Genomic DNA, 17,333 nt, shown 5'->3' with positions numbered 1-17,333 from the left:
TATTTTTTCAACTCCAAAATAACATTCTGTTTAGAATGTTTTGTATTAAGTTTTCAAAAATGTTTTTGGAATGTTATTAAAACGTTTTTATACCCATTATATAACCCGACATTTAAACGTTTTCTGTAAAACATTTTTTGTTTGCTGAGCAATAGATTATCAAAAAAATATTTTTAATGTTATGAAAACGTTTTATACCATTAATATACCCTTTATATAACCCGATATTTAAACGTTTTCTGACAACCTTTTATAACCTTTTGCGAATGACGTCGAAAACGTTTTGTGTTTGCTGGGATCACCCTTTTAAGATATCATGTAGTAAAATAGACATCTGACTAGACAACTTATTAATGTTTAAGCCGTTACATCGGACATCAACCTGTTGGATCACCTCCAATAAGGATGCGTTTAGCAACAACATCTACCGCAACGCATCAGATATTTGAAAAATGTTGGGATTCAGTGAAAGTCCGCCCAACAAATTATTGTGGATTAATAATTATCATCTCATAGTTATTTTGATGATGATTCTGACAGTTAAAAAATGATTTGGTATATTGATAGTAGGCGTACACCGCGTACGTAATTGAATGTGGCAAATACACTGACGTAAAGATTCCAGTAAACTGTTGATCTTGAACTTTAACCAAGATAATCATTTCCTAATATCAATATTAATCTGCTTCAGTTTGTTTGTAGTCCAACTTGATATATAATATTCAACGGCCTTGTTTTTCATTCATTTTTTCCGGGGACCGTCCCATGACCTGTGTTTTACTAGGCCTATTTGTCAATAAAGGAAATTAAAACTGTTTTTTATTTGGGGGGGTTGGTTTTTGGTTTTTGTCTAATTTTTCCAATTATTTTAGGACTTAATACTGATTTTTTATATTTTAACAAAAATTTAAAGTTCATGATCATAGCAAATATTTTGATCATAAGGGTCCGCGTTAAGGCTTAGGCGTTAAGGTATATTTTGGAGGCGTAGAAGTAAATCATAATGGAAAATAGATATTGTCGTGGGCTGTTGTTCTTGGGTTTGCGCCGACCGGGATCGGAAATAACTGACTATCAATCATGAAATGGTACACGCATGTTTTATGAACATTTCTTTTATTTATAATTCATCCATCGTCAAACACAAGTGGGCTTCCATCGTCCTTCTTTAAGGGATTTAGGGAGGAAGAAGGAACTTCTTTCTTCCTCCCTAAATCCCTTCTCCTCCTGGAGAATCCGCTAAAGACGGGAGGAGTGTTAGATATCGTATCTCCACAATTTCAATGAAATTTTATTGAATATACAGGGCGATACAAATTATGGGGGCCAACGATTTTTTGGAAACCCAGAAAGGGGAGACATTTTTGGCAGAGTTCATCAAAATCTGGCATGCATGTGTAATGGGAGAAAAGTATTATAGCTGCCAGAAGTCATATTAATTACATATTGAATGCAGATATTGTCAAATGTATATAGAGCAGCTATGCAAATAGGCCTTCTTTAACTAACCCACATGCACAATATATAACCCTAAAGCTGAATTTATATTCCATCGCTGATCGACGAGCGATTGATTTTTAGCCAATGAGGTAGCGCGCTTTTTATAGTATTGGGAAAAACGCGCTACCTTATTGGTAAAATGTGAATCGCTGAGCGATGGAGTATAAATTCAGCGTAAGAGAAGACAGCTTCGCGACCCAGATAGAAAACATTTGACAGTAGGTCTATAGGATGTGTGAGTGTATTCATGTATTGGTGTAAAATGTGGTCCCTTTAGGATTTGACTAGGCCTACTTTGACAAAAACGTGTGATAGGGCCTAGTATTTATAATCGCTTTTAATCTAGATTCCAGAAAATATATTGAGATCAGACAAAAATGATTCTGGGAATACACAACTTGCAGTATCATGGGCGTAAATCTGAGGGGGTGGTTGGGTGATAAATATTCCAATACTTTGATATAAATGGGAGATGGTCCACACAATCTGTGACACACACCCCCCCCCAGGTTGACGCCTGTATATATGTTTCTGACCACATTAAGCTCTGTCATCCTCATATTTGGCCATTTTAGCCTAAAAAGTGCCCATTTTTGTGCGCTTTGCGCGAAATTTGTTTTACTTGTGCACCATATTTCACTGTTTTAGCTTCAATATGGCACTATTTATACTCTTTTGATTTACCCACAAGTAATTGTCGTCAAGTTTGAAATAATATTTGCCATAATTAAACAAAATGAGTCTTTTCTCGCTAAAATTGATTTTAAGATGCAGCCGGGGTAGACGATTGAATTAGGAAGTCGGTGAAAAATACGTTTAAGAATGCATACATCACATTGTCACATGGATCATGAGAAAACATGACAAAATGTGGCAAATATGACACCTTCATTTATAGAGTTCACCTCAAGTTTAGAAATCGGTAGGCCTGCAATTCACCGAAGTATGTTTATGACTCATTCAACCCTCAGTTCCCGGTATCGCCCAGGTTTGGTTATTTTTTACAGAAATAGAAGAATTCAGTGAGTAACGATGGAAGCATAAAGAAAAGAAGGAAGGAGGTGGAAGGAAGGAGAAGGAAAGAAAGGTGGAAAGAAGGGTGGAAAGGAGGGAAGGAAAGAGGAAGGAATGAAAGAAGGAAAGAAGGGAGCAGGAAGGAAAGAAGGAAAGAAAGAATGAAGGAAGGCAGGAATGAAGGAAGGAGGGAGGGAAGGAAGGTAGGAAGGAAGGAAGGAAGGAAGGAAGGAAAGAAGGAAGGAATGAGGAAGGGAGGGGTAAAGGGAGGAGGGAAGAAGGAAGGCAGGAAACAAGGAAGTAAGGGATAGAGGGAGGAACAATTGAAAAAAGGAGGGAGGACAAAATAAATAGAGGAGGGGAAGGAGCAAGGAAGGAAGGAAAGAAGCAAGCAAACAAGCAAGGTACTATGGAAAAATAACAGGGGAAGGGAATTCAAGGAAAATTTTACAGAACAGGGAGAGAGGAAGAAATGAAGCAATAAACAAAAGAATAATAAATTGAATGAAACGCTGACCGGACAAATCCCCAGGACAAATCAGTTATGCTTCGTGAATAAATAAACAATAAATGTTTTATTTTATTTATATCAATTAGCATGATAAGGGAAAACCACTGCACCACACTTTCTTATCAATTAGTTGCTGTTTATACAATATATATTTATTTATCATATTTATCTATTTGATAAATGTGATAAATATTTATTTATTTATTCATTCATTCATTTATTCATTCATTCATTCATTCATTCATTCATTCACTCATTCACTCATTTATTCAACAATTTATTCATTCATTCATCCATTCATTCGTTTATTCATTTTTATCTGTTAGATTAATGAATTATATATTAATTTAGTCCATTGGCAGGCTCATTTATTCATACATATTTATTTAAATATTTATTTATTCATTCATTCATTCATTCATTCATTCGCTCGTTCGTTCATTCATATTCGTTCATGCATGTATTCTTGTCATTTACCCTGGTCATTTACATTATACTTGAACTCTGTTTTCAAACGAATGCAAAGAAGACATGACATACCAAAACAATGCATTCTCATAATTGCTCCACCAACCGGAAACATCCCTGATTTACAAAAACCACACAACCAAATCCTACTAAAATAACATCATTTTGTTGTGACGTTCTGTGGTCAAATTATGATGAGTAACACCTCAGTCTATAGAAAATCCGGGACTTTTAATTTTAATTTTTCTACCAAATCGAGGGATTAACCTACTGCGAATGTATATAAAAACCTCAAACTCGCCAGTGGATGTGTAATCAACAGCTCGCTACGAACAATTACACATCTATGATAAATACATATCAACTTTTGGTATTTACTTTGGCTTGTGAAACTTATCAATGACAACAATGGCAGATTATTTTCATTTAGCAGTGATTTTTATTATAATTTTTTGTCAATTGGATGCTTTACCAATCGATGTTGAAGGAAAACCTACATTAGTTTCGGAGCCATCTACTAGAGATATACTTGAAGGCCTCGTGAGTATTTTTTATTCATTTTGATTTCACTTTTATCATAATTGACGTTAGCAACTATTTTAAACTGTTGCGATTTGGTAGTTCACAGCATCTTGCGAATGGTAGTGAGCTTTGGCACAAATTGTATTGATGATTTCATAGCGAGCGTGTAGAAGATTCAAATATCACAGATATAGTTTTGTATGTGCCATGTGGTTCTTGAGTTATGCTGTAAAGAGGGCTGAAACAACAACACTTTTGTAAAACGTACATAACTCTTTAACAACAATAAATCAAGCAAGTTTTCAAAGTATATTATTTGTAGAATGAACTATGGCCGAGTAAAAAAAAAACATGTTTCTCGTCCGCGCCCTCCTCATTTTTTGAAGATTTTTCGAATTTCTTTTTATTTTGTAAACTTTCAGTTATAACTTGTTGAAAAAGATGTTTCCGAAGTTGAAACTTATTTTACGGCTTTGTAAATGCATAATACATCATTTAAGAAGAGTTTTGTGATCACTAGAGGGGTCGACCTCTCAAAACAATAAAATAACAAGGGCCTCCTCCTTTTTCTCAGATATCAATGTGTATGTCGAATACCCGAAATATGGTGCCAAATACAGGTATTTAGTGTCGTTTTCCAATAAAAAATTGAAAATAAAAAGCCCCTCATTCTCCTAATTTTTAAAAACCCGGACGAGAAACATGTTTTTATTTTTACTTGGCCTATTGCAAAACATCAAAGTGTTATTTTTCAATAATAAATATTGATTAAGATAATGAAAATCGGTTTTTTTTTTTTGTTTTTTTGCCTGCTTCGACCAACAATACATCGTGTACCCTTAATTTAAACGTTACGCTTTGAGTAGTAGAAATATTTGCTTAAATTTATTTAAATCTACAAGATAATTAAAGCCATGGAGCTAAAGTTCTAAACATAGAAAATACATTGGAAATCAGTCCACTTGTCATATCACCCGCGTACTCGTTTGAAAATATTCACCAACGAAGATCTGGATTGTTGACATTTTTGTGACACAATTTCTCTTGGCATCGGTTTTATGTATCTTTCACATAAAAAACTTAAAACTTAAAAGTTTTTAGAAAAACTTTTTGTAAACATTATTTGAAAATCAGAAATTATTGTCAGAACTTGAGATGACTATGTAACTGGTTCATTTAATTTGCATTTTAAACAGAAATCAATTCGGATGTTATCTATATTGTAAATCACTCATTTATTGTACTTTTCAAACGCATATCAGAGGTCAATAACTTTTGTTTAAAACAAGTCCTTGATATAAATATTACAATTTATAACCTCTTGAGTGGATATTGTCATTGTAACGAAAGGACGTAAATCAAGAAAAAAAGCAACATTTTATAAGGTTTTTGCTTAATTTTTTTTCAGACTTTTTTGAAAAAATATCATTATCTAAACGTGGAATCAAACAAGGATGGCGATTTACCATCGACTGATGAAATTACCTCAGCATTGCAAACCATGCAGCGATACGCTGGTGTAGACCAGACAGGCAAGTTTGATCCGCCTACGATGGAGATGATGAAGAAACCCAGATGTGGTGTAGCTGATGTCGTTGTCCGTGTGCAAGATGAGGATTCTAGCAGAGTGAGGAGATACAATGTGGCCGGAGCACGGAGTTATAGATGGTTTGTTAACCGCATTACTTACAAGTGAGTATTAAACAAACACTAAACAAAGTTAATAAACAAATAAACAAACAAAACAATAACAAGCAAACAAAACACGGACGGACAAAGAGAAGCTTCCCAAATGAGCATTAGGAGAAGGGGAATTTGTATAGTCATTCCATGCGGACACAAACAAAAACATCATAGGGTTGGCCTAGCTCCGTCCATTGCCCTGGAATGAAAAGTACGGAGCTGAGGCCTAATACGGGGAACAATTATTGAAACAACTTAAAATATGTAGGATCCTTTTTGTAGTGCAAATTCCAATCGTGACTTTTTTTTACATTAAAAAATATAAACACAAAAACATAGCCTAATGATTAGATTTTGTATAATGGATTTTTTGTATTACCTTCATTGGTTCAAAACCAAGTTAAGCCGTGCCTTATTTTCCGGAATTTACGGTACAAATTCCATGGAAACACGATATAGGGCAATTTCCAACCATGAAATTTTCTCATGCCAATTTCCAGTCGCTATAGATTAATCTGTTTTGCCATGAAAATGCATGGCTTAAAATTATACTTTGCATGCTCGGTCAGCGAGTTATTAATGTGTAATTAGTGACACCAATAGTGTGATAATCTTGTGAAATAATCACTGCAATAGTATAATGCGCTTTGTAATGGACCAGTGGCCTGGACTCAAGTTTTTGTCGGGGGGGGGCAAAAACAATGCCCAGAGTCCAGAGAGCATTAGTTCGGCCCAATTTTACCGGAATATCTGCGCGCAGCGCGAGTAGGCCTACAAATATTTAGGTTGTTCATAGTATTTGAAGTGAAAGTTGATACACATTGGGTTCATTTCGCGCGAAAGTTTTTCTTTAAGTTGCCGGGACGGTGAGGGGGAAATTCCCATTTCCTCACTCCCGTCAAGCATGCCACTAAGATTTTTAAGGACCGTAAATTTGATATCATAGAGTATAAGTATTAATACTATTAGTCTATAGAACTAATACTATTAGTCTATCTAGTGCTTATCATTTCCCTTCTTCTGGTCTTTCTTTTCCCCCTTGGCATGTGGTAAACATCCAACACCTGAAACCAAGTTTAACACTACAATTAAAAAAAAAAATTTTAAAGTTGTAAGGATCCTACTGTGTGCATGATTTAAAAATACACTTGTTGTTTGTTTTGGTAGCTAGACCTATGGGGTATTTCCTCATTTTTATTTCATATTAACATGATTTTTCATTTAAACTGCGGTTTATGGGCAACACAATTCCTGTTAAAATTAATTTCCTCATGCATTGTTTTGATTGGTACAAGTCAATCGATATTTCCCGAGGTAAACCTGACATGGAGACAGGTTTCTTGCGGATTACAATAATTTTTATCCTGAAAATCTGAAAAATATAATAGAAATAACAATAAAAACAGATTAAAATTAGTATAATCTGATCAAATATGTAACCGTAGATTAAAGGAAGGTTAATTATGTTTCATTGTCATTCTCAGTATTTTTATGTTGTAATTTTAAACTGACGTATAGACGGTATTCACATACTCTATATATAAAAAAAAAACTTGCAGTAAATGCAGTACCTGCGTTTCTCGGTATAGTCTGACTGACCCCATTTATACATCAGACATGGAGGATCGCGACGCTTAAAATATTTGACGCAATTAAAGAAAATTAGTATTTTCTGACTAGAATTAATTGTCGCATGAATTAAAGAGTTCAATATCTGTTGTAGCTTATTGATTTCAGAAACAAGAAATTTATCATTTTGTCAAGGAAATAAAGTCCAATTTCATACCAAGTATACTGTAAATCCTTGGCTGAACACTTTTTAGGCGTTTAACCAAATTTTTATTATTATCTATATGTACCTTTTCAGAAAAAAAGTTTCATTTTGAAATGAACCTATATTCGTTAGGCGTTTAGCCAATTTTTTAACGATAAAACAATATAAATATTCTTGAATATGAAGAAATATGATTTTTTTTGTGTGTCGGAGAAACCCACTGTAAATTCCAATTCCAATTTGCAGCGAAAAGGGTATTTTTTCAATTTCAAGACATGGATTAAAAAAAAAAACTCATTTCGCATTTGACTTTTTGGACCTGCTACAGGAAACAAACATCTTTTTTTTTCGCCTTATTCTCCTACACATCACAAATCCAAAATAATGTCAACACCGTCCCTTTAGTTTACAAGTTATCACACTTTGAATTTGTATCTATTCTAAACGCATCCTAAACACTTAAACCACATCCTAAACATGCATGTGTTTACATTTATATGTTTGATATCAAACATCAACCCATATATAATCTAACCACAAGATAAACAGTGGTGTTTAGCTTGTGTTTAGATTATATACAGGTTAATGTTTGATATCTAAACATGTCGCTTAGCTAAACGGTATATAGCATTTAGAGTATATAGGACGGATAAAAGTGTTTAGGATGCGAATAGCCCGGGACGATTAGATGAAAATTCAAAAACTTCAAGTGTAAACCATTTTGTTTTGGATTGTTATGTGTAGGAGAATATAGGTTTCAAAATATGAAACTTTTTTCTGAAAAAGGTACATATAGATAATAATAATAATAATTTGGCTAAAAAGTGTTACAGCTAGGAATTTACAGTGTAGCCTAATACCGTAAAACCTCGTCTACAAGCATAAAGAGTGTTTTTGATGAACATGATGAAAGCTAAATTAATACGAAACACTGCCGTAAATATGCCAATACAATAGATTGGTCTTACAATAGTAAATAATACCCCCCCCATCCCCAAATGCCCCCCAAAAAGTCCCATTTGCGCACGTAGCGAGCGAAAAATACCTTTTGTTCAAAAAAGGTCCAAATTTTTTTTTTTTGGGGGGGGGGAGTCCACTTTTTCAAAATCCGCCCCTCCCCTAGTCCAAAGAGGTCAAAATTTTGAAAAAAAGTCCACTTTTTCCAAATCAGCCCCCCCAAAAAAAAAATCCTGGTTATGGGTCTGGCTTGTATTGGTAATTTATTTGCTCAAACTCCATAATTTAGCTTTCATCAAAAGCACTCTATATGCTTGTAGACGATGTTTTACGGTAGTTTAATTCAAAACTGTTTTAAACTAAGCATTCAGTTTTTATGTAATAATCACATGACATGTATGATGCGATGTTGAAACATGTGCGGAAATTATGCTGCGGTATAAAGCCAAAGAATTGTAACTTTCTGTTCAACCGTTTACCGATTTTGACCGGTTAAATAAACAATAAATAAACGATATAATACACGCACATCGTAGACTGTAACTTAAAGGCTTATTCGGTGATCCCAGCGAAAGTGTAAAAAATGATAATTGTGTATATTATTGCCTAAAAATGAAGGATAGGGGCCTAAGTCGTAAAAATATCGTTAGGTATTTTTGAAATGAAAAATTTATCCAAAAAAATGAGGAAAACAGCAGTATTGTCAAAGTTGAGTTCCATTCAAATAGACCTACATGTAGCTGATTTCTATACTGAAGTAGAGAAATTTAACAGATTCGTGTAAACCGTCTTATTTTGTCTTTGCTTTCGGCGTGACCACTAAACAGGTATATATGTTAGCACATCAAATGATACTAATCATGCTAATCAAAATCTTGAATTTTGATGATTTGAGCACATCACTGAGTAGGCCTTTAAGGTTGTATTATGTATACGCTGAACAATGACCAGTTGAACTTGAAGTTGTGCGTAACTCTGTTCCTGTGGTTTAGAGTACATCGACACTTAACAATTGCAATACGTCACGTTTAAAGGAGTATTTCTTGATCCACCACAGCCTCATTCCCTATCTTTTTTTCTTTCTTTCTTTCTTTTTTAAGTTGGGAATTTTATACCATAGGAAACCTTTGGCTACATAGACCTTTTGCTACTGTGTGCAAAACAAGAACTGTCTTTTAAAAAAGACAACGCAATAAAGATCATGTTTCATAATTTTGCATTGACAAGTACTTGGAATGCTAGTAATTTTGTGTGTGTGACACAGCCAATCGGGTGGGAAATATTGGTGTTTATTGGTAAATGCCACCAATGACATACTCTGCAGATTCATTCGCTTGGCAAAAATATTCTCAAATTTGTACTTTTTGTTCTTTTATTAGAACGAAATTACAACATAGTGACAATGTAATGTACATGCATAACTCGCAAACGCAAAATCGGAATTAACGGAAACTTGAATATGGAAATAAGTATTTTTCGTGGACATCTATACTGCATAAAAAGAGGATGCGAAATAATCACGAAATGAACATAATCATGCATAACTCGCAAACGTATAGAATCGGATTCACCTAAAATTTTGGAAATAATCTTTTTCGTGGATATCTATTGAAACTTATACCATAACAAGAAATGTGTTTAAAAAGACAACACCATGGATGAAATTCATGTTTCATAATTTTACATTGACAAGTACTTGGAATGCTAGTAATTTTGTGTGTGTAGCACATGCACAACTAACCGGGTTGGAAATGTTGTTACCACGAATACCACCAATGACATACTATAAGCTAAATTGAAAAATGTGTGTTAAATAGGTCTACATTTAATTTATACTTAATTTATACTTGTACAAACAAAGGGATCAATGGAAATCACATCCACCGAGTTAAAAAGGGATGCGAAATAATCACAAAATACTCCTTTAAAATTTATGATTTAACATAAATTGCAGTTATCATTGTTGTGGTTACGGGTGGAAAAGTAGTTTATTTTTGTGTGTGACTTTGTAAACATGTTTATGCATGATTGTATAGAGCATTGATGGATAGTGTTAAGCCTGGTGACACGCAATATTCAAAGTGATATCAAAAATGTGTTTATTGCTATTTTGGAGTGCATGTGCCGGCGTTATCAGTGTTGTTGTTGTTAATGCCCTTATCACTTTTGTTGTTAGGGGGCCTAGTGTTGTTGTTGTTGTTCTTCTTCTTCTTGTTATTTCATATTGTTGTCATAAAGTGATCAGCCTGATAATGTTCCTTTTCACTCCACAGAATCGACAATTACCCGAGTCAATCTCAAACCAACCTGAACTCCCCTCTCACTCACAACCAAGTTGATGCCATCATTGAAGACGCCTTCAAAGTATGGAGCGATGTAGCCCCTCTTGAGTTCATCAAAGCAGATGCCAATGATCCAGTCGACATACATCTCCTGTTCGGTTCCCGGAGCCATACCACGGTGTACCTGGACCCTGTGTTTGATGGGGAAGGAGGGACTCTGGCACATGCTTTTACCCCAAATAGCGGCTGGGGAGATACAAATGGTGACGTGCATTTTGATGACGACGAAGTTTTCACTCATCAAATCTATTCAGGTAAGGAATGAGAACAAAACTCGATCGGCGGTTGACCGCCGGTTCCAGGTGGTTCCGTTCGGTTGGAGCCGGTTTCTTTTGTTCTAAACAATGTAACGCGGTTCAACCGCCGCGGTGGTTCGACCAGCGCGCCGGTCGAAGTTGATATCATACCCAAGTTATTTTGTGTCTCCTCAAAACCTACAGTGACACTAAATTCACGGTTTTTGTATTGACCTTTTCGGTAAATCCCATAAGCCTTTGCGAGTACACCTGAGAACTCGTCATTTGACGTCACGCACATCATTTATACAACATCGTTACGGCGCATTGCAAGTCGGCGTGACGTCAAATGACGAGTTCCTAGGTGTACTCGCAAAATTTTATGGGATTTACCGAAAAGGTCAATACATTATACAAAAACCGTGAATTTAGTGTCACCCCCTGATATAACCATGATAATCGTAGCACTCTGTCTGGACATGCTAAGGAATTACCCAAACATTTTAAAATGCACGTTTTGTTAACAATGTTTATTATATCTTATCGGCATATCTCTTTTTTTTCCTCTTTTTTTCAGGAGCAAACTTATTCTACGTTGCGACACATGAGATCGGACACGCCCTAGGACTGGACCACTCTGATAATAGAAACGCTCTCATGTGGCCCTATGAACGTGGTTATAACCCAAATTTTCAACTTCCTGCTGATGATATTGCAGGAATACAGGCAATTTATGGTAAGAACACTGCATTTGTTTGTTTGAATAGCCGTTAGATTCATTTCTTTGTTTGATTTGTGTGTTTGGTACTTTTTGTCAGGCTTGCAATATGTGCAGCATATTTAAAAAAGAATAAAAACAATGATTTTATTTTTATATTAGCCCTTTCTCTAAATTCAGAGATAATTAGTGCCTTCTGCCCTAAAGTAAAGAAACAATGTCATACAATATTGCATTCAACAGCGCCCATCCAACCACACCCTGAAAACAAATATAGAGAATTATAATTAAACTAAAAAAATTGAAAACGGCACCCGGGCACATATCTATTCCTTATCTGCACCCACTGCTTGTTTTTATATTTTTTGTTTAGTTTTGTTATGGGGTTTTGTTTTGTTGTTGTTGTTTGTTTTGTTTTTTGTTTTGTTTTTGTTGTTGTTTTTTGTGGTGTTTTTTGTTTTTTTGTTTTTTTGTGGTTTTTTGTGTGTTTTTTTTGCTTTGTTTGTTTGTTTGTTTTATTTTTTTTGTGTGTGTGTTTTTTTTTGTTTGTTTGTTTTTGCGCGATTACCTTAGATTTACCCTATACTAATGTTGCAAAAACTAAATTTTCGTCTTCTTATTTCATACAGGACCAAGACCTACGGATAAGCCCCTTCCTCCAGCATACTGTAATATAACATTCAACGCGGTCGCTGTTATCTACCAAAAACTTTACGTGTTCTCGGTAAGTTTAACTAAATTAGATGACTCTACCAATCAACTGGATTGTACGTTTCATCTCTAGCTCTAACGATCCCTCCGATTGGTCACAAAACAATATTGCTGGCGATGTAATAAAACCATTGCACTTTACAGAAAGTTGCTGACCACTTTGGTCCAAGACAGAACCATTTAGCATTATTCAGGGACGCATCTCTATATATATGCAGACGCGAACCCTAGTCAGCTTAAAGTATGTAACCATCGCAGCCATGATCAGCTTCGAATATGTACAGGTAGATCAGGACTCAGTAAGTTCCTTGCACAGGGGAATTTTAAGCTAGCTCAAAATTGTTCTACGAGATCAGAAATATTAAAACGTAATGCGTGTGTATTGATCATTCTTCAAATTCAGTCCCATACATTGAAAAGCTATGCAGCGGTGGGAAATATATACTAAAATAATTCCTCGAAATAAGTATATAAATAAATGTAACAATAGAATGCGTAAATGAAACTGAAACTGACAGAGTTTTGTGGTTAGGAATGATGTTTGGACGATGTCATATGAAATATAAAATCAACGGGGAAACGGCCTCTCCAGTATCATAATATCATTCATTATCATGATTATTAAGTTTGCTCGAATATGTTCCAGCGTCATACCTTATGGAGTTAATGGAATATATCAATTTATTGTTCCCAATTATCCAGCCAATTATGATCTTATATTTTTTAAAGAACCTTAATGTCAAGGAAAGAAACGAAATGCCCACAGCGTGCCGTACACCACCTGAAAGTCACTTGGTCTAGTTCTCAATAACTGCGCCCTCTATTGTAGGGACCAAATGCTTTCACGATCTAACATTTTAACAAACGCCTGATAATAAATGAGTGGGTTTTTTTCAATTACAGGATACGCTGCTTTGGCAATTTACGTTGGACGGAGATCTTTTAACTAATCCTGATGGCGAGGATCAGAGAATACATTTTAAAAGCTTGCCAAGAAGAATCCAGTCTGTCTATGAGAGATGGCATGATGGGAGGATTATATTCCTCAAAGGTAATAAAACTGGTAGTTTTATACTGCATTAAGAATAAAACGATAACGAAAATGATGATAATGATAATGATAACGATAAATGACGACGATGATGTTGGTGATGATGATGACGGCGATGATGATGATGACGACGACGGCGACTATGATGATGATGATGATGATGATGATGAGTGGAGATGATGATGATGATGAGTGATGATGATGATGATGATGATGCGGATGATGATGATGATGATGATGATGATGAAGATGATGACAATGACGATGATGAGGTTGAGGTTGATGAGGTTGATAATATTTAAATAATGCATGATGATGAGCCATTATGCTGCTGCTGATGCTGTTGATGATGATGATGATGATGATGATGATGATGATGCCGATGATTATGATGATTATGATGATGATGATGATGATGATGATGATGATGATGATGATGACGACGACGATGATGATGGCGATGATGACGACGACGACGACGACGATGATGATGATGATGATGATACGATGATGATGATAATGACGGCGACGGCAATGATGATGATGATGATGATGATGATGATGATGATGATGATAAGGCCAAAAGGATGATGACGATGACGACGACGACGATGATGATGATGATGATAATGACGACGACGACGATGATGATATTGACGACGATGTAGACGATAACGATGAAGGAGGTGATAATAATGGTGATGATGATGTGGAGGAGGACGCCAAAGGAGAATAAAGAATAGTGATGATGACAATGATAATAATAATTTTTATGTTGTTTTATCCAATTATAGGTGAGAGATTTTACGCTTATGATGGCACAATAGCAGCAACACCAAAGGGTGGTCTCAAAATTAAGGAATACTTATCATCGGACTTACCGAAGTCAATTACAGCAGCCATACATAACAATACTAGAGGCACAACGGATTTTCTCCGTGGTAAAAAGGTCTGGCGACTAGATGAAATTTACGGTGGCGTTAAAAAAGGATTCCCCAAAAGATTCCAACCCGACGCATTCCCTGGTTTACCGAACAGACCGACCGGTGCTTTTGCTGATAAAAATGGTAAGTTCCATGAAATTGTACCGGTTAATTGACACAATTTGCTGTCGTAGTGTACGTCAACCATTGGTTACTGGTTCAAACCTGGGCTCATACACTTGTTCCGAATTTTGATATGCCATAGGATTTGTGTTGTGATCATTTCGATCAGTGGTTCGTAACAAAGAAAGCGTGAGCCAGCAACGGTCATATTCTTACGTGCACTACGACAGCCAATTCTCAATGATGAAAGGTTTTCAATTATATTTTGCTCTCTTATATTAAATACGAGTATAGCGTCATACTTTAATGTGCTGGTTGTTTTTAGATTATCGAAAAGGAGAGGGCGAAAAAAGAATAACATTTCTTAAATATTGCCATGTGTTTTTTTTTTTTAAAGATTATGGGCGTAAACCACCAAATAACTTCTCCATTGAAAAGCACGTAGAAATCAACTTTTTAAGCGGAGTTTTCTACCAGGCGTGACAATTTTTTTCACTTTTTAACGTCATCCCTGTATTAATTAAGGACTGAAATTTCATTTAAGCTTCAATTTTGGGGAACTTTACAGATTCAGTTTTTTATTAAAAAATGTTGAAAAGCGACGCCGCTATTTCAACGCCAAAACTAGCATTAAAACTTGTTCCGTTAGCAGTAATTCGGACAGGGCCTACTTTTCTTGTGAAATCGATTTGTATAATTTCATATCTATTTTAGTCATTAATAGGTTAGCATCTTTCATTTAAATCAGAACATGCAAACCTCACGAAGAACATGGTCCCTAAGGACACCACATTGTCTCCAGTAGCCATATACTTTTAACCGGAACTCATCACCATTGCACCTTTCGCGCAGTGATTTGGTGTCATGCGCCCTTATTGAAAAAAAAATGGCGAAAATCAAATTAAATACTTAGACGGTTCACACAAAAGAATAAAAGAATTTGAACTTTTAAATTTGGCACTTTTGACTTTTTCTTTCAGCATATATTATGTTGCGGACTTGAAGGGACATGACATGACATATTATGATCTTTGGAAGACTGCCCGGAAAGACTACTAGGGGCTGCACAACATTTTGCGTTCGAAAATGGCCTATTTGAATTTCAAAGAAATGCCTTTTGGTCTTCATAACGCCCCAGCTACGTTTTAGCGCGTAATGCAAACAGTTTTGAGAGGTCTTAACTGGCAAACTGGCAGTCAGAGTCAGGATGGAAAAGAACGAGTCGTATCTTATGACTCGTTTCCACTATTAATATTCCACTTGAAGTAAATAACAATATCATATATTTAATTTTTCTTATTTTCTTTTCTTACAAACAGGTGATATCATCGTTTTAAAAGGCAATGTTTACTACAGATACACAAGAACATCGGAAGAACTCTACCAGCTTCTGTCGAACAACAATAGTACACCCCAACTATTCGCTCAAGATTATTTAAATTGTGCTGATGGGATCACATCAGGGATAACAATAACATGATTTATTTATTTATTTATTTGTTTATTTATTTATTTATTTGTTTATTTATTTATTTATTTATTTGTATTCGTTCTTATTATTAGCTTTTTAAAGTTTCTTATGTTGAGCATGCTGTAAATAAAATATAGGTGACACGTGTATTGGGCTATTCCATTTAAAATTCACACTACCCCTGTGGAAAATTTTTGAAATATCTTCCACTCCCCCAGGGGGAGCATGAATTTCAAATGGAATTAACTGAATCCCTCGGTAGAAGATTCAGGTTGAAGCTTTCTTAGAGGGTGTATGAAATTCAAATGGAGCTGCCTATTATGTTCATCCCATTTGAAATTCATACTCACCTTGTTGAAGATATTTCAAAATCCTCCACAGGGGTAGTGTGGATTTTAAATGGAATAGCCCATTGTTGTATAGGATAGCCTAATGTGCCTTTTTATAACGTTTTTAAACGAAAGATTATTATTGTTTATTATCATAACTGCTGCAGTATTAACTTTTAAGTGCCATTTAAGAAAGTTGTTTTAAGCTTTCAAGAAGTTTGACTTATTCTGAAATTAAGAAACTGTAATAATATTTAAGATTTCTTCGGTGTAACAGATATACAGGCGTAGACTAAAACGTTTTATAACATGTTGAGTTGTGAGAAAAGATTTAAAATCGTCTTGCATGAAAAGACCGTCTTGGTCTAATGTAATTACTGGAGTAAACAGTACGTAGTGTTAACACACGAGTAAAAGTTAAAAAAACGGCCCATGATGCCATGCGTCTTGATCACGCATTTGAATAGTAGACTGCTGCCCTCAGTCGTCAACCGTCTGGATTGACGACTGAGAAAACTACGTGGAAAAAAAGTGACGGATTTTGCAACAGGATTCCTGTGGCATAGAGCATGCGCAGTTGTGTCCAAATTGACCTTTTGACCGAGTTTGTTGTTTTAGAAGTTCAGAGCGCGATCTTGTCACAGCGAAGCGGTATGCGGGCGCCACTAGTCAATCGCGCTACGGCGCACAACTGAAGTCGCATTGAATAGTTTTCAGAAGTCCGTCATGATATTGGCTGTAAGATAATCAGTCGTCACTACGAAGCATACACAGTACATGCGAAGTGTAGACGGCTGATTGGAATTAGTCTATTTGAATAGTTGCATAGGAAATATTCTATGGAGGATGATAGCATCTACCGTATATCCGCATTAGTCAATGCATGGGGACATCCACAATAAAGATATTATTTATTTTCAATGCAGTATTATCATGATTACCATTGTGTATGTAACTTAACGAAAGCTTTTTCCATGAAGAGTGACATCATTATGCCAGA

The 17,333-nt window shown here is 35.4% G+C and overlaps 1 protein-coding gene across 1 annotated transcript; it reads left to right on the top strand.

Annotated features, from left to right (window-relative positions):
- The first annotated feature begins 3,763 nt into the window (after nucleotides 1-3,763).
- On the top strand, nucleotides 3,764-16,082 carry LOC140164964 (matrix metalloproteinase-18-like). The gene is made up of 8 exons (XM_072188371.1): nucleotides 3,764-4,033; nucleotides 5,424-5,707; nucleotides 10,703-11,025; nucleotides 11,585-11,743; nucleotides 12,355-12,449; nucleotides 13,340-13,487; nucleotides 14,282-14,554; nucleotides 15,853-16,082. The coding sequence occupies exons 1-8, from the start codon at nucleotides 3,893-3,895 to the stop codon at nucleotides 16,011-16,013; spliced, it is 1,584 nt and encodes a 527-aa protein (XP_072044472.1). The 5' UTR covers nucleotides 3,764-3,892; the 3' UTR covers nucleotides 16,014-16,082.
- Nucleotides 16,083-17,333: the final 1,251 nt, after the last annotated feature.

Source organism: Amphiura filiformis, chromosome 11, assembly GCF_039555335.1.
Source record: "Amphiura filiformis chromosome 11, Afil_fr2py, whole genome shotgun sequence".
Lineage (NCBI taxonomy): Eukaryota > Metazoa > Echinodermata > Ophiuroidea > Amphilepidida > Amphiuridae > Amphiura > Amphiura filiformis.
This window is presented reverse-complemented; position numbering and strand designations above follow the sequence as displayed.

Coding starts and splice junctions, on each gene's coding strand:
- LOC140164964 (XM_072188371.1), top strand. CDS start 3,893: ATGACAACAATGGCAGATTATTTTCATTTAGCAGTGATTTTTATTATA. Junction 12,450..13,339: donor AAAAACTTTACGTGTTCTCG/GTAAGTTTAACT, acceptor TTTCAATTACAG/GATACGCTGCTTTGGCAATT. Junction 13,488..14,281: donor GAGGATTATATTCCTCAAAG/GTAATAAAACTG, acceptor ATCCAATTATAG/GTGAGAGATTTTACGCTTAT.